We start from the raw sequence: 23003 nt of genomic DNA on the forward strand, positions 1-23003 counted from the left end.
ATTACTAGGACTCATTTACAATTTATGTAGCTGAGAATGGGTTTTCGGGAAGATGGAAACTGGGAGTAAGTTTGCTTGGTGCTTTTTACACTGGCGCGGACCACAAGTACAACCTTGCAAACGATCCGTGTTCACCGATAAGTCCTCTGTTTTTTGGCGTAAAATCCCATCCACCTACATGCTGGCACCCCTCCACCCAGAATGGGGAGTGATGTTAGACTTTCGCCCCTTCCTGACATATGACATAGTATTGCACCATATGATAGGTCTCCTTCTTTGATGCGGGCTCAGGAGCTGAGCCTGCATGTTTCTCCCATCTTTCTCGGCAGATAATTATATAGACATCATCTACCTGTAAAAGCAGCGAGTAGAGCCAAGCTTTGGCAGCGGCTGTTAGCCACTTAGTTGCTGCTGTTGATATCTGTGATGTCAGAGGCCAAGTTTTGTAACCTAATGTAATGACAAAAATAATTTTCCCTGGCTCAGGAGCTCAACCTGCATCATCCTCGGCAGATGATGACTGTGTTATCCTGCCATCATGTACCTCTAAAAGCTTGAGAAAGGTTCTTTGCAACGGAAACGTCGCCACGTCATTTGGGCTAATAAAGGTCCACTTTTTTCTTTCCTGACAAGCGCTGTTAACCACTTAGCTGCTGCTGTCAAGATATGATAGCGGCATTTAAAGCATGCAAACCGAAGGATATGCCATTCTATGAACCCATCGGACCTCCCGCTATAAAATCTGCTGATGGAGATCCCGTGAAGACCAGCCCATGAATAGCGTTCAAAGGAACCTGTGATTTTTCACTATATGCTGCATATCAGTATTGCAGTAAATAGCTAAAACAATTCCATGATTACAAGTTCAAGTCCCCTAAGTAAACTAAAAAATAAAGCAAAAATTAAAAAAATATATTACAAATTTGAACCACACGCCATTTACCCCAATAAAAATAAAGACTTAAAAAAAAAATCTTTTTAGTATTGCGGCTTCCATAACAGCCCGTTAATGAAAATTAATTAACCTGATCTGTAAATGGTTTAAAATAATAAATGGCATAAATTAACCCAATCGTAAAGAGAAATCAAAACGCCAGATTTCTTTTTTCTTTTTTTGTCACCGATCCGCAGAGGAAAAAAAAAGAAGAATAAAAAGCATTAAATGACTACTAGTTCATTTACTTCTGTGGGATAGGCGGAACGAGCATCTCCTCCAGACCACTACATTCTCAACGAAACTTTGGGACTTCTGTTCCCGGGATCGGTTGGACCCTCACCAATCATAAATGTATCAACCCTTGAAAAGGCGAAGACCCAAGACCCAGAATTTGGAAATTATGACTGCTTTTTCCCTAACACAGCGCCACATCTCTCATCAGGTCATGTGTGGTATTGCAGCTCAGCTATTTTCACTTTTGTAGAGTGAGGCTGCAATACCAGACGCAACCTGTGCATCCGTGTGGTGCTGTTTTAGGAACAAAGCAGGCATGTTTATCCAGACCCTTTAGGTCACGACATAGCCCTTTTCTAGTTAGCAGTGGCCCCATTACTATCGCTTGTGACCCTGGATGCGAAGTTTGATGTTCCTTGCGCTATAAGAGTATCATCAATCTCCAGCCTGAGATAAAACAACTTCTTAGAGACTTGTCACACATCTCGCGCTGTCAGGAATGTGGCCAAATAGGCTTAGTAAAATAGTATTATTTTCCCCTTAAATCTCTAAACCCGCCTAATCCTGCAAGCTGCATATTGTAAGATTGCCGCCAGTGCATAAACCTTCTCGTATTTACTTGCCCTGACACCGGCTGCAGCGGATGTTCCCAAGATCCATCCTCTTTTAATGGATATTTCAATTTTTTTTCATTTAGACCCAGGATAAAAACTCTCCTACAGTCACTACCTTGTACTGCACTGATGAGGGGCACAAAGCCGAAACATCTGTCTGCAGATGGGGGTCTTTTAGGAGGAAACTGGATTGGCTTACATCCTTAAAGGGGGTTTCCCAAGAACATAGTTAATTTTAATCAATAGATCTTAGAATAATAATAATTTGCATAATTGGATGTATTTAAAAAAAAAATCTCCTGACTTCTCCTTGCACATGAGTGTTCGGCTTGGCTGAGCGTCCATGTGTTTTCAATGGGGAGAATGTAAAAAGCTGCTGGCAGACACTGCGTGGGGCAACTTATTTTTCTTGAAAAGTATCGGGAGTTGACATTTCAACTGTCCCTTTGTTCTCCCCCAAGACATCTCCATCGTGGGAGAGTCGGGAGACCCTCATACACATCAGACGCTCAGGTGGTTCGGCCGGCTTTCGTATGATGTGTCTGGAGCATCTAGTGTTATCCATCTATATTGTGATGGAGTCATCTATAGCCCAGGAGGGTAAATCTATTGCCGATCTTTTTATTTTTTCCAACTTATTTTAAAGACCACTAGTCCTTTGCCCACAACATTGAGTTAAGTGCCTTGTAAAAATCCATGACCGCCTCTGATTCAGCCACTTTTTTCCTTTTTGCTCTGCGCCACTCCATTGCTGAGATATTCACATTTGTTGCTTTTGGAGCGCAGTATGTGAAGTCTCTGCTTGTAGTGCAACTTGGCGTTTCTTTAGAGTCTTTTCTGGGTGTGTGCTTTCATCTCTCCATTCCATATGCCGCCAATCAGAGGAGGGAGAGGATGAAAACTTTTCAGAAGCGCTCACTTAAACTACCAGGAGAGATTTCTCATACTGCGCTCCCAAATCAACAAATGTGAATATCTCTGCAATGGAGCGACGCAGCGTGGAATGGAAAAGTACGTCAGAATCAGGGGAACTCATGGATTTTTATAAGGTATATAAGTACATTTTTGTTTGAGTAAGCAACTGGTCTTTTTTAAAATGATTGAAAAATTCACTTGGTTAAGTTGGTTATTGGCAGTATCATGTGTAATGTGTGACCTGAAATTTCAATCAAGTGCGTGAACTCCTCTGAACAGGTTGGTAATAAAAATGTATGGAAAGGTAAGGATACACCTTGCTATGGCTGATTTTTATTAGATTTGCGCAAAACAATTCTCAGGATCGTTAGTAGTCCGTGGCTGACAAGTGAGAGCACAATGAACCTCTTACTACATCCCCGGTTGGAAGTCCCCTCTGGACCAGGATCTTGAGAATCTTTTTGGTCAACTCTTTAATTATTATTTGTCTTAGAAAACATAGAAGAGATGGGGGCCCCAAAATTCAAATTGGCCCCCCGGTTAGAGTGGCACATTTTACCACCCCAGACACATGATTTCTTACTCCACACCGAAGCCCATTGGATCCATGCTTGATAATAGAGTTGGGCAAAAAGATTTGCAGGTCCCTACTCTGGCAGCCACATCGATAGCTCAGGGTAACCAGACCAACGAACTTCAAAACTCCTTCTACCAATGAAATCCTCCATATCTCCTATGATTAGTAGGCCACTGCAACGTCGTTACGTTTAAGTGGCCTACTATTAGAAGCGGTGTCAAGGATGTCATAGCTAGTAGCGAGTTCGGCAGCCACAGACTTAAACGCTGCAGTTGCTTCTGCTCCTCTACTTTAGAGAAATACAGTTCCTCAGGGGAGGGGATATTTGCACCAGGTTCCAAGGGGGCGGGACTTACCAGGTTTGACATTCTTCTCTTCAAGGACAGCTCCATTTTCTTTGCCGTGTTGTGTGATTTGCAGTGTTTTGTAAACTCAATATATAGCTATCATTATGAATCTGGCAAATTTATTGAACACATTACCGTTAGCGTTGCTCGGCAGCATAGTGATTGGCATTTTAATTAAACCATATGACACTTCTAGGCTTATCCGTCACAACTAAATAACAGAAAAAAAACATAGAATGTTATTTATTCATTTCCGGCTACAGAAATGATCCGTTTCTTCACTTCAGATATCGTCCAATGAGGCAGACACTCGCCCCGCGAGGACGACACAAAGGTTTATATATGGCGCTGATTATTCCGCTCTCAGTGAGCAGGAGTAATGTGCGGAATATCTGCCCGCTGCTTGTCTACGGGGCTGATCTACGGGGAGGCCACGTCCTGGAAAAAACTGCTGAAAATTAAAACCATGTTTCTTCTTGTACAGCGAGCATGCCAACGAGCGAGACCGAGTCGGTAAACACCGAAAATGCCGGTGCGGAAGCGGAAAATACCGGGTGCTGCGGAAGTATGTGGTAAGTGAAGAAACTTCCTGGTAAAAGGATTCCAAATAGTGATTAAAATTCCCATCTCCAAGATCCTATCCCAATATGTAGTAGGTGTAATAATAATAATATTAGCAAGTGCCTCCAATTAGAAATGTAGTATAGTTCTTCTGATTCGCTATGTCACTTACCCCATGTACAGGGCATTGCAGTAGCTTAGGTAACTATATAGTGACAGTTAGTGCTCGTAACCATGGACACCTAAGCTACAACAATGCCCTGCACATGGGGTAATAATCATAGAGAATCAGAAGAACTGTACTACATTTCTAATTGGAGGTATTTACTAGTAATATTATTATTATTACACCTACTACATATTGGTATAGGATCTTGGAGGCAGGATACCCCTTTAGTATTTTCCTGCAGCTGTTAGGGGCACAAGCAAGCTATACTCTCCCTCCCCTGGTCCAGCGCTGCCTCTCAGTCGCTACGCCTGTGATGGCATGAGCTGCTGAGCCCAGTGATTGGCTGCAGTGGTCGCCTGCACTGTTAACAAAGCGCCAGGTAGCTGGATAGACAGTACTGGACCTGAGGAGGGTGATTATAACTTAATTTCTCATTTTTTACTGCTGCAACCCTTTTGCTAAAACAATTATCGCATTATCCCCGACAATCCCTTTTAGAATTTTAGAAGTGCTGCTCTCATTAGGCTTTTAAAATGTTTATCTTAACGTCAAGATCACAGCGGCCATCCTGACATGGATTTTCAGAGTAAGTACACCAATCCCATCAGGTCTAAGAGAACCATTTAACAATGTATAGAGTTTTGTGATACCTGGTGACAGATCTGCTTTTAAAAACGAGCGATTGTCTGATTCTGTTCAGTTTCTGTAAATATCATCTTGCACGGATTTCCTTGTTTCTTTCAAGCCTCTTTTTCTCCTTATACCTGACACGTTGACCCCTGATTTGATACTGATTTTGATACATAAAGATGAATATGTTTTTGTCCCTTCTGATTTTTCCTTTTTATATTGTTTCTTGGTATAGACTAAGATGTATGCATGTATACCTTTCATCAAACGCCCTCGTTAAGGCGTCATGTCGCCTCCTTTAGGGCCGCGGAGCTGCTCATAGTCACTGCCTTGTGCTAACGATCTGATTTTGTTTCTTCCATTGCAGTCAGTCCATTTCCAAGTCTAAATTCAGGTATGCTTAATCTTGCTTGAATGTTTAACTCTTAAAGGGATTGTCCATTTTTGGTTCAAATATCTTATAGAAATAATAACCATTTGCACCATTTGGCCTTAATATTGATGTGTTGTGTGGTCATATATCAGATGAGGAGCTCAGAAAAAGACCGATAAAAGAGTTACAAACTCATCTCGCTCGCTGATGGATCCTCAGTTAACTCATTCTGCATCCCACAATAGACAGTCCAGCACAGAGGTTATAGAAGGCAAATAATGTAACATTTTTAATAAAATCCAATTGCCAATTTTTTTTTTAAAGCTCCAGTTACATGCATTTAATAAGATGATAAATAAAAACTGTGGATGACCCCTTTTAGCTATATTTTATTTAATTTTGGTATTTCGATTGGTTTTCTGTTTTTGTGATGGTCAGTCATTTTTTTTTTTAATCTGCCCTGTAGTCGACGCTGGCGTCGTTGGAATCGGTTTAATCGGAGGAGGTGCAGAGCCGCAGTAAAATCTGTCTCTTTTTACTGGCTGGTTATCATCTTGGTCTTTCTCAACACTTTGACCATCTCGTCTGAGCACTACAATCAGCCTGAGTGGTTGACACAAATACAAGGTACAAGAGACAATTCGTTTGTCAGTTTCTTAGCATTAACTACGTCAGTTTCCATATTGGCCTCTAGATGGCAGCATAGCACACATGTACAGGTCAAGCTGCTTTCCAGCTTGCTGTGAAGTCTGATTTATAACCAGAAGTGTTGTCTTACTGTCACTAATTTTGAAGCTACAGTTGATTGACACCCGGAGATGGTGATACTAAGTTTCTGTGTTCCAGATATTGCAAATAAAGTCCTCCTGGCTTGTTTCACCTGCGAGATGTTAGTGAAGATGTACAGCTTGGGTCTTCAGGCTTACTTTGTCTCTCTGTTCAATCGCTTTGACTGCTTTGTGGTGTGTGGAGGTATCACTGAGACCATCCTCGTGGAGCTGGAGATCATGTCACCGCTGGGAATATCTGTTTTTCGATGTGTCCGACTCTTACGGATCTTTAAAGTGACCAGGTGACCTAACGACTGTGATCATCTTCTGTCTTTTCCCGTCTCGTCGGTGGGTCGTTGACCAATGTGTTCCTTATGTCGTCTCCAGGCACTGGGCTTCCCTCAGCAATCTTGTAGCATCGCTCTTGAACTCTATGAAATCCATCGCTTCCTTATTGCTCCTTCTTTTCCTCTTTATCATCATTTTCTCTCTACTTGGGATGCAACTCTTCGGGGGCAAGTTTAACTTTGACGAAACGCAGACAAAGCGAAGCACCTTTGATAACTTCCCCCAATCCCTCCTGACGGTATTTCAGGTACGTAGAAATTGTAGATGAGGATCCATACCGATGTAGTAAACCCCGATAACACAGCACTGGTAATGGCTTAACTACACCGCCGAAGAAAAGGATCTGCCATGGAAAGTCAACAGGCCGGATCCTTCTATCCAGCGTGTTAAATGATCAGCTGATCCAAACGAAATCCTCTGATCCTATCGACTTTTTAGTCTAACCTGTTTGAAGTTTTAAACAACAAAAAAAAGGTGCTACAAAATGTAACTCCGGCGCCACAACACGCGTTTCGCCCAGCTTTGTCAGGACACGTCCCCTGACAAAGCTGGGTGAAACACGCGTTTAGATTTTTACTTGCCACTATACACTTGAGCATGTACATATCATAACCCTGGTGTGTTTTTTAGCCCTCCATTGAGCTACTCTGATTTTTTAAATTTTTTGTTTTGTCATAATAATATATTTTTTTCAATATTAATAAAATATAATTTATTTGTGAAACATTTTGTAGCAGCCTTTTTTCCCTGTGGTTTAATTATTGATAAATTATTGATAATTTGGTGCGTCTCTGTTACTAGTTTGCTACGTTGACTATAGGATATTAGTTGGCCTTAACAGTGGAGTTTTGTCTGACTGCTGTTAATAGTTGAGTATACTGGTCATTTGGGCACGACCCAGGCGATCGATCTCTTGCTCACCCAATGGATGGGCCAAAAAAATGCCATAATTGCTTCACGATACCATAAAAATCCCAGAAAAAATATTTGTTTAACCATCTTTCTAAAATGCATGTCATCTTAAAGGGTTATTAATAAGATAGTAAGCTATTCCAACTGATCGCTGGGGGTCTGACCTTTGTGACCCCCAAAACCCCCAAAATTAGGGCTTTGAATGGAGGAGAGATGAGCATGCTGCAACTCCACTCTATTCAATGTCTATGGCAATACCGGAGAGATTCGAGTGCATCGCCCCTCTATTTACAGCATTCCCATAAAGAAAGAGCGTACTCACCTCTGTTCCGTTCAAGATGCAACTCTGCAGAACCTGTACCTGGGATCCAGAGACCTGTTTTTGGATCTCTGGAGGTCCCAGCGGTTGAACCCCTAGAAATCAATAAATTATCTCCTATCCTATATTACATATTACTTTGAAATAACACTTTAAAGAGAGCCTTTAATGGATTTTTTTAAATTTAAAACTAGTTTCTCCTTCAATTAGCGCTAATCCTCTGATTCTGGAACAGTTTTTCTTTTTATTCTGTTCCCCTCCGTTCCAAAGTTATGCCCCATGGTAATAATGGTGCAAATTTTCCCTTCAACTAACTGGGCGTGTATCACAGAACTTTTCTGTGTTTTGATTGGTCAGAGGAGAAAAAGCCCACGCCCACGCAGAGCAGTTCTTTATTACTGAGGGGCATAACTTTGGTACAGAAGGGCTTAGAAGAAAAAGAAAAACTGTTCCAGAATCGGTGAAAATGCGCCAATCAGGGGATACAGAAATAACATCCAGAGGAAGGCGCCCTTTCAGTTGCCGAGGGCACAATTTCACGACTAGCCCCACCAGTTATTTATATGGTGAACAAAGCATTTATCACACAATGACAAGTTTTTGTTCTCTCCTATTAAACACACTAGAGACTTTGTGTAAACAGTTTCCTTTTGTCATTTTCTTTCTGCTTTGTGTATTTTTAGAGGCGCTCGCTTTGTGTCTGAATGAGGATGGAGATCTGATAGCTTTTTTATGGCTATTATACTATTGCCATGTTTATTTTGGGTTAGACAGAATTTGCCTGCCCGGATTCATTGTGCGCCGCTATTCTTGTGCTGTTTGAGGCATCCGATCAATGAAACGGAGCTTGGGTTTAATTACTTTTTGCTCTTGTTTCTCACTTCTAACACAAAGCTTTTCATTTAAACTTGCTTCCTATTAGATGGGCGCTTTGTAGGGATAATTAGACTGAGCGCACAATAAGGCAGCGCTTTCTGCCACATAATCTGCATCTACATGCTCCCCCTCCCCTAAAAACGTCCCAGGAATTACTTATTGCCTAGGTCGGTCTGCTTATAGATGCAAATCATTATTTCTAGGACTGCAATGGAAAACAACTTACCATAAATCATTCAAACAATTTGTTTTTGCACTTTTGTTTTTTTTTTTATCCTCCTTTTATTCCATAACTTTTTAAAAACTTTTTGCAGGACGAATTGTAGTTTTAAATTATATCAATTGATTTTCCATACAGTGCACTGGAAAACAGAAAAAAAATCTAAGGGTTTTTAAATTGTGGAAAAGCCCCTCCATCCCCCCATAAGTCTACCATTGTTTTTTAAGCTTTGTGTTTACGACATTCATTCATTAAAAATGACCTGGCAGAATTGTTCTCCATGTTAGTACAATTACGGCAACACAAAAATTGGTGTGTTTTTTTTTTTTTAAATTTAAGTTGTGAAAACAATTTGTAAAAAAATAAATAAAATAAAAATGTATATATATATTTATATATATATACATTCTGTCCGTGTCGCCATTTTCTGAGACCTATAACTTTTTTTTATTTTACTGTTGATGGATCTTTATGGATCTTGTTTCTTTTTTTTTTTTTTTACGTGCTAAGCGGCAGTTTTTATTGAAACCGTTTCCAGGAACATGCAACATTTTGATTGCTGTTTATTGCATTATTTTTTGGGGAGGAGGTGCATCAGCCAAAAAACCCCCCATAATTTCTGGTGGTATTTATATTCTTTCATTTGTTTACTGTATTTAATAAGTGTATATTTTGACATGTCGGAGCTTTGTGGACATGGTGATTCCAAATATGTTCTTTTTTTAATTTTTAAATGAGGAAAATAATTGTGTGTATGTGTATATATATATATATATATATATATATATATATATATATATATATATATATATATATATATATATATATAACGCTGGGAGCGTCACTCTGTCCGAAGCCTTTATAGACTGCGCAAGCGCCGGCGCAGTCTGGACCCCACAGAGCGACGCTCCCAGGAGATCGCGGTATGCGTAAGCGCTGAACGCACACCGCGATCTCCAACAGAGAAGCAGGGACGAGCCAGGAGGTGGAGGGTGAGTATACTTACCTGTCCCGTTCCACCGACGCCATTCCGGGCCATGAATATCCCCCTGCTCCCGGAATCGGCGCCTGCGCAGTCCGCGCTTTCCGGCGCCATTTTCTTGAAGACACATTGCAGTGTGTCTTCAAGAAAATGGCGCCGGAAAGCGCGGACTGCGCAGGCGCCTTTTCCGGCACCAGGAGGACACAGAAAATCTGTCCTCCTGGTGCCGGAAAAGGCGCCTGCGCAGTCCGCGCTTTCCGGCGCCATTTTCTTGAAGACACACTGCAATGTGTCTTCAAGAAAATGGCGCCGGAAAGCGCGGACTGCGCAGGCGCCGATTCCGGGAGCAGGGGGATATTCATGGCCCGGAATGGCGTCGGTGGAACGGGACAGGTAAGTATACTCACCCTCCGCAAGTAACAAATTGCTGTGCCATGAGGCTGTGGCACTTCATGCCACAGCTATTTGTTACTTACGCCACTTACGTCCACAGCCACCGCACCCACCACAGCCGCCGCACCGAGCACAGCCGCCACACCCAGCACAGCCACGCACAGCCGCCCACAGCCGCCGCACCCAGCACAGCCGCCGCACCCAGCACAGCTGCCGCACTCAGCACAGCCGTCCACAGCCGCCGCACCCAGCACAGCCACGCACAGCCGCCCACAGACACGCACAGCCGCCCACAGCCACGCACAGCCGCCGCACCCAGTACAGCCACGCACAGCCACCCACAGCCGCCGCACCCACCACAGCCACCGCACCCAGCACAGCCACGCACAGCCGCCGCACCCAGCACAGCCGCCTACAGCCACGCACAGCCGCTGCACCCAGCACAGCCGCTGCACCCAGCACAGCCGCCCACAGCCACGCACAGGCGCCTACAGCCACGCACAGCCACCGCACCCAGCACAGCCGCCGCACCCAGCACAGCCACCGCACCCAGCACAGCCGTCCACAGCCGCCGCACCCAGCACAGCCACGCACAGCCGCCTACAGCCACACACAGCCGCCTACAGCCACGCACAGCCGCCGCACCCAGCACAGCCGCCCACAGCCACGCACAGCCGCCTACAGCCACGCACAGCCGCTGCACCCAGCACAGCCACCGCACCCAGCACAGCCGTCCACAGCCGCCGCACCCAGCACAGCCACGCACAGCCGCCGCACCCACCACAGCCGCCCGCACTCAGCACAGCCGCCCGCACTCAGCACAGCCGCCCGCACTCAGCACAGCCGCCTGCACTCAGCACAGCCGCCCGCACTCAGCACAGCCGCCCGCACTCAGCACAGCCGCCCGCACTCAGCACAGCCGCCCGCACTCCGCACAGCCGCCCGCAATGATGGGGGCGCAGGATGGAGCAGCACGTGATAGGATGGGGGCGCAGGATGGGAGCACATGACAGGATGGGGATGCAGGATGGAGCAGCACATGACACGGTGGAGCAGCACATGACAGGATGGGGCGCAGGATGGAGCAGCACATGACACGGTGGAGCAGCACATGACAGGATGGGGATGCAGGATGGAGCAGCACATGACACGGTGGAGCAGCACATGACAGGATGGGGGCGCAGGATGGAGCAGCACATGACACGGTGGAGCAGCACATGACAGGATGGGGATGCAGGATGGAGCAGCACATGACACGGTAGAGCAGCACATGACAGGATGGGAGAGCAAGATGGGAGCAGCACATACCAGGATGGAGACCATATACCAATATAAATGCTCGCCACCCGGGCGTAGAACGGGTTCAATAGCTAGTATATATATATATATATATATATATATATATATATATACATACTGTATATATATAATATATATATATAATTATTGTTTTTTTTTTTAATAATCTTAAAAACTTTTTTCACTTTTTTTTTTTTTTAAATCCCCAATGGGGACTTAGACTTTTGATTGTTCAGTCGCTTGATATACCGTATATGCGCAGTACTCCACTCTTGCATTATACAGTGATATTGATGCCGTGCTTGTCAGTGTCATGTAAATCAGAGGTGTCAAACTGCATTCCTCGAGGGCCGCCAACAGGTCATGTTTTCAGGATTTCCTTAGCATTCCACAAGGTGCTGGAATCATTCTGTGCAGGTGATTAAATTATCACCTGTGCAATACAAGGAAATCCTGAAAACATGACCTGTTGGCGGCCTTCGAGGAATGCAGTTTGACACCTCTGATGTAAATGGTTACACAGCAGCGATCAGAACCTAGCTCCGGTCACTACTCTTACAGGCAGCTGCCGCCTGTATAAAACAGCCGGCATCTGTCCTGTGTGGCGCAGCTTCCATATGGTCACACGCTGGAGCAGAAGCACAGTTATGTCCATTTTCTTAATGCAATATGTGTAGCTAGTTAAAAGTAAATTTTTACGGCTTAATTTCATGATCTCTAGAGCAATGGTAGCACAGCCTTTCTAATCCAGCTCCTAATCCAAAAAGTGGTGCTAACAGTGGGGATCGGACCGCTTGTCCTTCTTCTTTTTTAGATACTGACTGGAGAAGACTGGAATGCTGTGATGTATGACGGGATAATGGCATACGGCGGGCCATCCTCTTCAGGAATGATTGTGTGCGTGTACTTCATCATCCTATTTATCTGTGGTAACTGTATCCTTTTTTCTGTAAAGGAATAACCCACCTTGAACACCTGCCTAAAGGGTTAGTCCCAAAATAGCAATGAATCCCCTATCGAAGGGGTTCGACAGCTAGTATTCCCAGCAATCCGGGAGCTGGGCTCTGCATAGGCGGGGCTCTGCATAGGCGGGGCTACTTATGCTCCGCCTCTCCTCTATTCATTCTCTGTGGGACAGCGGGAGAAAGCCAAGTACAGCGGTTTGATTGCTGGGACACCAAGCAGGGACCCCAAGCAGTCCCATGAGGCTCTCCAGACAGGGGGTTGTGGATGATCAGTCTCCTCTCCGCTCTATTAGTTCTCTATGAGAACGCAGAGTACAGAGGTCTTGCCTACCTCCGCTCAGCAGAGACTTTTCTCAGGATCGCTGGGGGTCCCAGAGATTGGTTCTGCAGTGATTATCTAAATATCCCAAGTAACTTGAATAGGGGATCACTTTGCATATGGGGATTTAAAATATGTTGTCTGACAATTCCATTGAAATAGATTGTGGTTGTTAGACAATGTGTTCTTCTTAACTAGTCCGGCAAATATGAACTAATGTGCCTTCTTATTACCTGTGATTGCTGGGGGCCCCATCATTGTCTCCCTTCTCAATAACCAGAACGAGGTACTGAGCACCACCGCTCCCGTTGTTCTCTGCCGCCATGCAATGAGGAGGACTTAGAATTGAATGACACTGCGCATGCCTGGTCACCGTTCTACACAAAGTCTACGGACTGACATAGACCTCCAAGTACAGCGCTCTGTTGTTTCCGTCAACCCTATAGACTTTTAATTGAGTGATGGGTGCATGCTAGACCACCAGTCTATCCCACCTCGCTCCGCAGTGAAAAATAACCAAGGGTGGAAGACATCTGTTTTGGTGATGTGCGGGGTCCCAGTGATCAGAAATGTATCAAAAATCTCATAGATAAATCTATTTTGTGGAAAAAACCCTTTAAAGGCTTGTTCTCAACTGGTCTTCAGGAGAGCACCGCTCCTCTGGCTCCTGCTTGTTGCAGTTGGTGCCCACCTGATGGTTGACATGTTGCAAGCAGAGGCAGCTTGGAGGAGTAGTGTGGACTCTGAAACTGGTCGGATCCAGCTTCAGAGCAGCACATACAAGCTGAACTGGAGAGAGCCGTGCGCTCCTTGCCTATGAGACCGGTCACCACTGTTAGACTGCAGAGGCGGCAGGTAACCTAGGAAATGAGCAGTACACGTTAGAATAAAAGAACGGAGAGGATTTATAATGACAAGTAAATTGTAAAGTTGCTTGTTTATACAAGTATTTTTGCAACGTTACCTATTTCTGAAGATTAGATAACCCCTTTGGGCTACTAGACATCACAACGATGGCCGGCAAATGAAGACTTGTAGGCTCGTTCTTCGTGTAGGCAAGCGATATCAAGGAAGATGACAATAGAGGGAAGTATGACTTATGATAAGCCGCACATGGGCGATTGGCTTCCTGATTTCACACACCACAGATATTCTACTAAATGTCTTCTTGGCCATTGCTGTGGATAATTTAGCGGATGCCGAGAGTTTGAACACTGCTCAGAAAGAAGCCGCAGAGGAAAAGGAGAAGAAAAAGAGTGCAAGGTACAGTGCATGACAAAGGATGCAAAATGTACAGTAGTAAGGTCTCCTTCACATTCATATGTTGTGTTTTTGCAGCACATTTTTGTGACAGTGGCATTTAAGAGGTTGGAAATGGGGAGCATGATTGCGGGGTGCCGATGGTACTGTCATGGCAGCTGGGGAACCTTCTGGAAGCCCCTGTGTTTGCCATGGTTATGCACCTATGAAGCTCAGCCTGTGCCTGGGCTTCATAGGAAATTAATGCTTTTACTATTCACTGAAATATTACAGTATTGCAGTGTATTGTGCAAGTGCACAACTGATCGCAGGTTCAAGTCCCCTAGAGGGACCAATAAAAAAAAAAAGTACTGTATATAAAAAGAAGTAAAAGTTAATTTCATCCCCCTTTTTACCTGGAACGTAAATACAATTTTAAAAATAAAGAAATAACTTATTTAGTATTGCTAGGTGTGTAACTGTCCAAACTAGTAAAACATCAAATATTATTTCTCCCATGTCAAGATTGCAAAAAAAATCTAAATGGTTAAATCCTATTTTTCATCACTTTACCTGCCAAAAAATGCAATAAAAAGAGAAAACCGCAAAATGGTAACAAAAAACAAACAAATATGCAATAATAACTTGTACTGCCAAAAATTATCCACGATGCAACTCTCAGCAGAAAAATAAAAAAGTTATATCTCTAAGGGTATGTGTCCACGTTCAGGATTGCATCAGGATTTGGTCAGGATTTTTCATCAGTATTTGTAAGCCAAAACCAGGAGTGGAACAATTAGAGGAAAAGTATCACAGAAACATATGCACCACTTCTACTTTTATCACCCACTCCTGGTTTTGGCTTACAAATACTGATGAAAAATCCTGACCAAATCCTGATGCAATCCTGAACGTGGACACATACCCTTAGATGGCGAGGAGAACATTGAAAGAGAAGAAAGGCCCACTGTTGCCTGCATAATCCTGGAGCATGCCCTTGGATAGTTGATGACTATTAAGGTTTGGAATAATAAACCTTTAAAGGGGAACTGAAGCAGGTCAGAAGTGGCCAGTTCTCCCTTTTAATTTTATTTCCACTGATACATCCATTTTTTTATTTATTTTTTTAAATCCGCCATATGGTTCCAGAGATATAGGCCTATTTTACCTATTGCAGATTTTTTAAAAAGGGGGCGTGGCTCACAGGGTTCCTTGGGGGCAGGTCTTTAGGCTGCTTTGCATTATGGTACAAAATGTGAAATAAAAAAGCCCATTTCTTTGGAACCGTATGACGAATTTAAAAAAAACAAAAACCACAATACTAAGGGGAGCAGCAGGAATAAAAAGGGCAAAAATAGACTCTATAAGCAATAAGAATAGTATAAAATCATGAGTGTTCCAGTAATATCATGTAGAAATGTGGTAAATTCACATATTATAATATATTTTCTGATTTGATCATAGCGCTATTTCTATGAGTTTTACGAGAATGGTCCACAATGTCTTACCCCCCGCCACCCAAAAAGAGACCCCTCTCAGCTGTGACCTTATACAGAGCACGTTATCTCGCTGAGCCGCAGGTAATCTCTTCAGAGACTCAGTGGGGCTCTCTCCACTTCTGCGCTTGATAGGAATTACACAGCTTAGAACCAACGTGTAAATGAGCCGCTCTGCTTATTTCATCGCCCCTGATCCACGGGCAGGAATGATGCCCCAGTATTCCGTTTCGACCCATGGTGTTCACCCTGCCCCAGTTTCTGTTTCGTACCAGTAATCAAATACCAGTTGCTTTATAACATTTCGTTCTTGTCCTTCAAGAGGTACAAATTACGCCCCCTGTGTCTCAATAGTGGATTATTATAATTATCATTAATTTACTAAGTGCTAACACTCTCAGACGAAACATTTATAGCGCTCTCTATTTTTATCCACTACGACTGACTGTGTCATGGAAATCAATGTGTAAATGTGTACCGAGCGAGCCCCGCGGGCATGTACGCCATGCATTATTGATTCCTAGCACTGGATTCAGTTCTTACATGCTTTGTTAGATTTTTGAAAGGGTGCCTGGATATTCCCGCTTGTGCGGTGGGTGTGGGAATGGAACCCCCTGTAGGCCCCTGGCATTTCAAGTATCTTTGTAGTAGATGAATGTGCTTGTTCTATAAAAGACAGAGACATATTCAGGTCTGTGTTTTTTTAATAAATAAAGCATTTCCCCCAGTTGGAGTTCAGCTTTTGAATAAAAGGCTATGTACACCTTCACACACATTTTTTTTTATTGTTCATTTGCTTCTGAAAAGCAAAAACAAGCCACATTCTAAACAGAATTTTCTACAGTTTCTACCATTCTATGTTCTAATGGCTGTCTTTTGTTCTCTTCTTTCAGCGATAGAGATAGCAGCAGGTTGGGAGAGCGTTTATACACTTATCACAGAGTGGAGAGGGAAACAAGCATCTACAGTCTCAGGGAGGGCCGAGAAAATAGGCTATAAAAAGGAGGAAAACCCATAGAAATAAGTGCAGGACAGAAGCTGTGCTGATATATGAAGTAATGAAGAAAGCAGCACCCTGGATGCACACGTGTTTTAATGGCTTTCTTTGTTCCTTTCTTTTGGCCTTGGAGATAGCTGCCAAAAGAAAGGCCAAAATGTTCTAATGACTGTTTTTTGTTCTCCTGTTTCAGCGATAGAGATAGCAGGTTGGGAGAGGATTTGTGCACTTACCTTCACAGAGTGGAGAGGGAAACAAGCATCTACAGTCTCAGAGAGGTCACAGAAAATAGGCTGCAAAAAAAGGTGGAAAACTCATAGAAAGAAGTACAGGACAGAATCTGTGCTGGTATACAGTGGGGGGAAAAGTATGTGATCCCTTGCTGATTTTCTAAGTTTGCCCGCTAACAAAGATATGAACAGTCTATAATTTTAAGGGTAGGCTAATTTTAACATTCAGAGATAGAATATCAAAAATAAAATCTAGAAAATCACATTGTATAAATAATATTCATTTATTTGCATTTTGAAGTGAGAAATAAGTATTTAATCCCTCTAGCTTGCAATCAAGACTTAACATTTGGTGGCAAAACCCTTGTTGGCAAGCACAGCAGTCAGACCTTTTTTGTAGTTGATGATGAGGTTTGCGCACATGTCAGGAGTAGGGTTGAGCGACTTTTATTTTTATAGGATCTCAAAAGTCGGGTCGAGTGAAATCGGCCGATCCTATAAAAAAGTCGGGGTCGGGGTCGGCCAAAACACGAAACCCAATGCAGTGCAATGGGATACTATGGTTCCCAGGGTCTGAAGGAGAGGAAACTCTCCTTCAGGCCCTGGGATCCATATTAATGTGTAAAATAAAATTAAAATAAAAAATATTGATATACTCACCTCTCCGACGCAGCCTGGACCTTACCGCTGGTAACCGGCAGCCTTCTTTGCTTAAAATGAGCTCGTTCAGGGCCTTCCATGACGTCACGGCTTCTGATTGGTCGCGGCCGCCCATGTGACCGCCACGCGACCAATCACAAGCCGTGACGTAATTCTCAGGTCCTAAATTCCTAATTCTAGGAATTTAGGACCTGAGAATTACGTCACGGCTTGTGATTGGTCGCGTGGCGGTCACATGGGCGGCCACGACCAATCACAAGCCGTGACGTCATCTAAGGCCCTGAACGCGCTCATTCTTAGGAAGGAAGGCTGCCGGAAAGAAGCCGAGGGTAAGTATATTCCTATTAGGTATATACTCACCCTCGGACGCGCCCTGCTTCTTTCCGGCAGCCTTCCTTCTTAAGAATGAGCGCGTTCAGGGCCTTAGATGATGTCACGGCTTGTGATTGGTCGTGGCCGCCCATGTGACCGCCACGCGACCAATCACAAGCCGTGACGTAATTCTCAGGTCCTAAATTCCTAGAATTAGGAATTTAGGACCTGAGAATTACGTCACGGCTTGTGATTGGTCGCGTGGCGGTCACATGGGCGGCCGCGACCAATCAGAAGCCGTGACGTCATGGAAGGCCCTGAACGAGCTCATTTTAAGCAAAGAAGGCTGCCGGTTACCAGCGGCGATGTCCAGGGGCCTCCGGAGAGGTGAGTATATCAATATTTTTTATTTTAATTCTTTATTTTACACTTAAATGTGGATTCCGATACCGATTTCCGATATCGCAAACATATCGGAACTCTGTATCGGAATTCCGATACCAGATTCAGAAGATCGCCGACCTCATGGCCGACCCCACACAGGGGTCGGGTCGGGTTTCATGAAACCCGACTTTGCCAAAAGTCGGCGACTTCTGAAAATGGCCGACCCGTTTCGCTCAACCCTAGTCAGGAGGAATTTTGGTCCACTCCTCTTTGCAGATTATCTCTAAATCATTAAGATTTTGAGGCTGTCGTTTGGCAACTCGGAGCTTCAACTCCCTCCATAAGTTTTCTATTCGATTAAGGTCTGGAGACTGGCTAGGCCACTCCATGACCTTAATGTGCTTCTTTTTGAGCCACTCCTTTGTTGCATTGGCTGTATATTTTGGGTCACTGTCTTGCTGGAAGACCCAGCCATGACCCATTTTTAATGTCCTGGCGGAGGGAAGGGGGTTGTCACTCAGGATTTTATGGTACATGGCTCCATCCATTCTCCCATTGATGCGGTGAAGTAGTCCTGTGCCCTTAGCAGAGAAACACCCCCAAAACATAATGTTTCCACCTCCATGCTTGACAGTGGGGATGGTGTTCTTTGGGTCATAGGCAGCATTTCTCGTCCTCCAAACATGGCGAGTTGAGTTAATGCCAAAGACCTCAATTTTTGTCTCATCTGACCACAGACCCTTCTCCCAATTACAGAATTATCCAGGTGTTCATTGGCAATCATCAGACGGGCCTGCACATGTGCCTTCTTGAGCAGGGGGACCTTGCGAGCACTGCAGGATTTTAAACTTTTACGGCGTAATGTGTTACCAATGGTTTTCTTAGTGACTGTGATCCCAGCTGCCTTGAGAGCATTAATAAGTTCCCCCTGTGTAGTTTTAGGCTGATCTCTCACCTTCCTCACGATCAAGGATACCCCATGAGATGAGATTTTGCATGGTGCCCCAGATTGATGTCGATTGACAGTCATTTTGTATTTCTTCCATTTTCTTACTATTGCACCAACAGTTGTCTCCTTCTCACCCAGCGTCTTACTTATGGTTTTGTAGCCCATTCCAGCCTAGTGAAGGTCTATGATCTTGTCCCTGACATCCTTATAAAGCTCTTTGGTCTTGCCCATGTTGTAGAGGTTAAAGTCTGACTGATTAATTGAGTCTGTGGACAGGAGTCTTTTATAAAGGTGACTGTGTAAGACAGCTGTCTTTAATGCAGGTAACGAGTTGATTAGGAGCATCTAAATGGTCTGTAGGAGCCAGAACTCTTAAAGTTTGGTAGGGATCAAATACTTATTTCTCACTGCAAAATGCAAATAAATTTATATTATTTATACAATGTGCTTTTCTGGATTTTATTTTTTATATTCTATCTCTCAATCTTAAAATTAACCTACCCTCAAAATTATAGACAGTTCATGTCTTTGTCAGTGGGCAAACGTACAAAATCAGCAAGGGATCAAATAACTGTTTCCCCCACTAAACGAGGTCATGAAGAAAACAGCACCCTGTATACACAAGTGTTATAGCGGCTTTCTCTATTCCCTTTTAGCATTGGAGATAGCAGCAGATTGGGAGAGGATTTTTACACTCGTCTTCACAAAGTGGAGAGGGAAACAAGCGTCTGCAGTCTCAGGGAGGTCATAGAAAATAATCTATATAAAAGAGGGAAAACCCATAGAAATAAGTGCAGGACAGGAGCTGTGCTGGTATGTGAGGTACTCAAGAGAGCAACACCGTATATGCACACGTGTTCTAATGGCTTTCTTTTATCCCTACTTTTAGCATTGGAGATATCAGGTTGGGAGAGAATTTATACACTTGACTTCAAAGAGTGGAAAAGAAAACAAGCATCTACAGTCTCAGGAAGGGCAGAGAAAATAATAATAAATAATAATTTTATTTTATATATCGCCAACATATTCCGCAGCACTTTACAATTAAGTAGGGATACATACAGACAATAAATTCAATTCAAGGTAAGATAGTTTAAGCAGTTACATTAGGAGTGAGGTCCCTGCTCGCAAGCTTTCAATCTACAAGGAAATAAGGGGGACTCAGTAGGTGAAAAGTGCTTGTTGTTTCAGATTCAGCAATTGTAATAAATAGGGAATTTCATATAAAGCTGCATGATCCGGTGATCAGCCCGTGTGTTTAAGTGCAATTATCAGGTGCACACTTAAAATCGTGGTAGCTAGGTAAGAGTCGGATCGTGTGGGGAAGTGCATTCCAGAGAACTGGCACAGTACGAGAGCAGTCTTGGAGATGGAGGTGCGAGGTTCGAATTACAGAGGATGTTAGTCTTGGGTCAGTTTCAGAATGGAGAGAACGTGTAGGGTGATAGGCAGAGATTAGGGAGGAGATATAGGGTGGTGTAGAACTGTGGAGAGCTTTGTGGGTGAGAGATATGAGTTTATATTGTATTCTGTAGCGGATGGGTAACCAGTGTAATGACTGGCACAGGGTGGAGGCTTCGGTGAAGTGTCTGGATAGAAATATGACCCTGGCTGTCGTATTCAGGATGGATCAGAGAAGAGAGAGATTAGCAAGAGGGAGGCCGATCTGATGTTGATGATCTATCCATAGAATATCGGTATCTATGTATTGGACAACCCGCCACATATGTTATTATTTTTTTTTTTTTTGTAAGTATGTTGAATGTTCTCAAAGTGTTCTCTACTTTCCATTTTAGGAAAGAAAGTTTAGAAAACAAAGACGGAGATAAAAGGGAGAATGATCGGAAAAAGGCAATCGATGCAAAGGTTGTATGACCTTAGTGCTCTGTGTTATCATTCATTCCTTTTATAGAGAATTTGCTCCTGGGTGATAAATCTCATATGGGAGACTGTTCTTTTTTCCAAGTTCCAGCTCCCAAGTTCTTAGGTCTAGAGATAAAGTCTTTGGGATCATTTATGCCTAAATGTATAAGAGACCTGGTCCTTAAAGGTGTTTTCTGATTTCAGGAAGTCCCGGTCTCCAGATGCAGTTTTAAAAAAACAATCAAACAAACAAACAAGCTGCTGTTTATTCACCCTCCCCAGGTCCAGCCCTGAGTCTATGCTACTGCTCCCGATGTTTATTATTGTCTGCAGCGCTGATGTCACGTCAACAGCGCTGCAGCCAATTACCGAACTCGGACGTTCTTCCCGAGTAGATGGAATAAGCTGCTCAGAGCGGCTAAGCTCACTGATTGGCTGCAGTGCTATTATATTTTGAAGGGGATGTGTCATCTGAAAGTGAAATCAAATTTTAGATTAAATCAGTTTTCCATATCACTTTCTATATTTAAAAATAATCAGAAATGTTGCAATTTGCAAACTAGACTCCTATTCCCTGCTCTGTACAGAAGACTTGTCAGCAGTCTCATTATCATCAGAGGCAGGATTACAATTACAAGTAACATTTCTATATTCAGTATAAAACACAAAATCCAATATTAGGTGATGTCACAGCCGCCTCCTCCCATTCCCTTCAGGATGACCTTTGCCATGATGTCAGCAATCTCATTAAGTATTTCAATGCGATTCTATAGGGTCTGAGTCAGCCTATTCCTGCAGGAAGCAGGTGTTATGATAGTGTAGCAATTCACTCTGAAAAATAGGTAACACACTAAAAACTACAACTGACACTGCCGGTTCCTGTACACACTAGAGATCCTGACCTTGCAGATCCTGCGTGAGCTGAGATAGCCATAACCACAGAGTAGGCGATGGCAACTCGGACCCATGTCGCCTGAAAGGTCGTTGAGCGCTTCACGTTCCTCTTAAAGAACTGAAGGGCAGAGCAGAGTGCAAATTACCTACAGAAAGGAAAGTGTGCTGAAATAGAAAGATCCCAGAGTGAGTAAAACAAACCACAAAATACAAAATAAAGGATTAAGTAGGTGCTGCTGGAGAATATGGCGCCTACTTCCTAAAAAGAAACAGAAAAAAAGTGCAGGGTAAAGCTCATAAAGAGCAAAGAGATAAACCCTAGCTGGTCTTTCACTGACTGGCTTAAACTACAGAAGAATGGCTGGACATCCAAATGAGACGATCACCAGCAGGAAATACCAGCAGGGGAAAAGTATATAAAGCCGCACCCAAAAGGTGATAGGGCAGACAAGTGAGTAAATGAGAACGCCTGTTACCCTAAAAAGATTGCGGCAAGGATAACAGAAAATAAACAGCTGGAGAAAAGGTGGATCAGAGGACAGAGAAACTGACCACAGAGCCAGACGCATGACAGTAGGGGAATAATATTAGGCCCAGTGGTAAATTTGGAAGTCGTCTTATTTATTTTATTGCATAAATAGTGATATGAAAACAGTTTACAAAATGTATTTAACATAAAAAAAACTGATTTAACAATAAATAATTTTCTGAAAAATTCCCTTTAAATTGGTTCTGTCCAGTCATGATTGAGCTTTACTTGTATTGGTAGATATTGAAAAAGAGAATGTTATTCCTAAATATATTAATGCCGTGTTTTCTCCTCTAGGTTTCAGTGGATGAAGAAGCAGAGGAAGAAAAGGAACATACTCAGCCAGGTAGCCTGCCCTTTTAAAGGGATATTCTCAAGTTTGAAAGCTATCTCCTATCCGTGTGATAAGGGATAACGTCCCAACCGGGCCCCTTGTGAATGGGAAGGAGGTTGATCAATCGCACTACTGCTCCATTCATTCCTAATAGGACCGCCGGAGATAAGGTAACGTTCCGCGTGGGCGGTCTTCGGCACTCCTCTAAGAATGAGCGGAGCAGCATTGTGATCGACCCCCGCTCCACGCACATGGGTGTTTTACAAGCCCCGTTTCATTGGAATTGGACCCCCAGAAGTTGGGAAGTTATTCTCTATATACAGATTTAAAGGGGATAATCTAAACTGATAACCCTC

At 43.5% G+C, this 23003-nt stretch overlaps 1 protein-coding gene across 22 annotated transcripts in view; it reads left to right on the forward strand.

The window, feature by feature from the left end:
* Positions 1-23003, forward strand: part of CACNA1D (calcium voltage-gated channel subunit alpha1 D) — a 293921-nt gene that overhangs the window by 174162 nt on the left and 96756 nt on the right. For all 22 annotated transcript variants that reach the window (XM_077278290.1, XM_077278291.1, XM_077278292.1 and 19 more), the window contains exons 10-18: positions 4109-4196; positions 5352-5378; positions 5824-5984; positions 6204-6429; positions 6515-6722; positions 12291-12411; positions 13909-14023; positions 20824-20893; positions 22611-22659. In XM_077278290.1, coding sequence (XP_077134405.1) covers positions 4109-4196; positions 5352-5378; positions 5824-5984; positions 6204-6429; positions 6515-6722; positions 12291-12411; positions 13909-14023; positions 20824-20893; positions 22611-22659 — 1065 coding nt within the window. The remainder of the gene's footprint in view (positions 1-4108; positions 4197-5351; positions 5379-5823; positions 5985-6203; positions 6430-6514; positions 6723-12290; positions 12412-13908; positions 14024-20823; positions 20894-22610; positions 22660-23003) is intronic.

This window comes from Ranitomeya variabilis, chromosome 8, assembly GCF_051348905.1.
Source record: "Ranitomeya variabilis isolate aRanVar5 chromosome 8, aRanVar5.hap1, whole genome shotgun sequence".
In the NCBI taxonomy this organism is placed as follows: Eukaryota; Metazoa; Chordata; class Amphibia; order Anura; family Dendrobatidae; genus Ranitomeya; species Ranitomeya variabilis.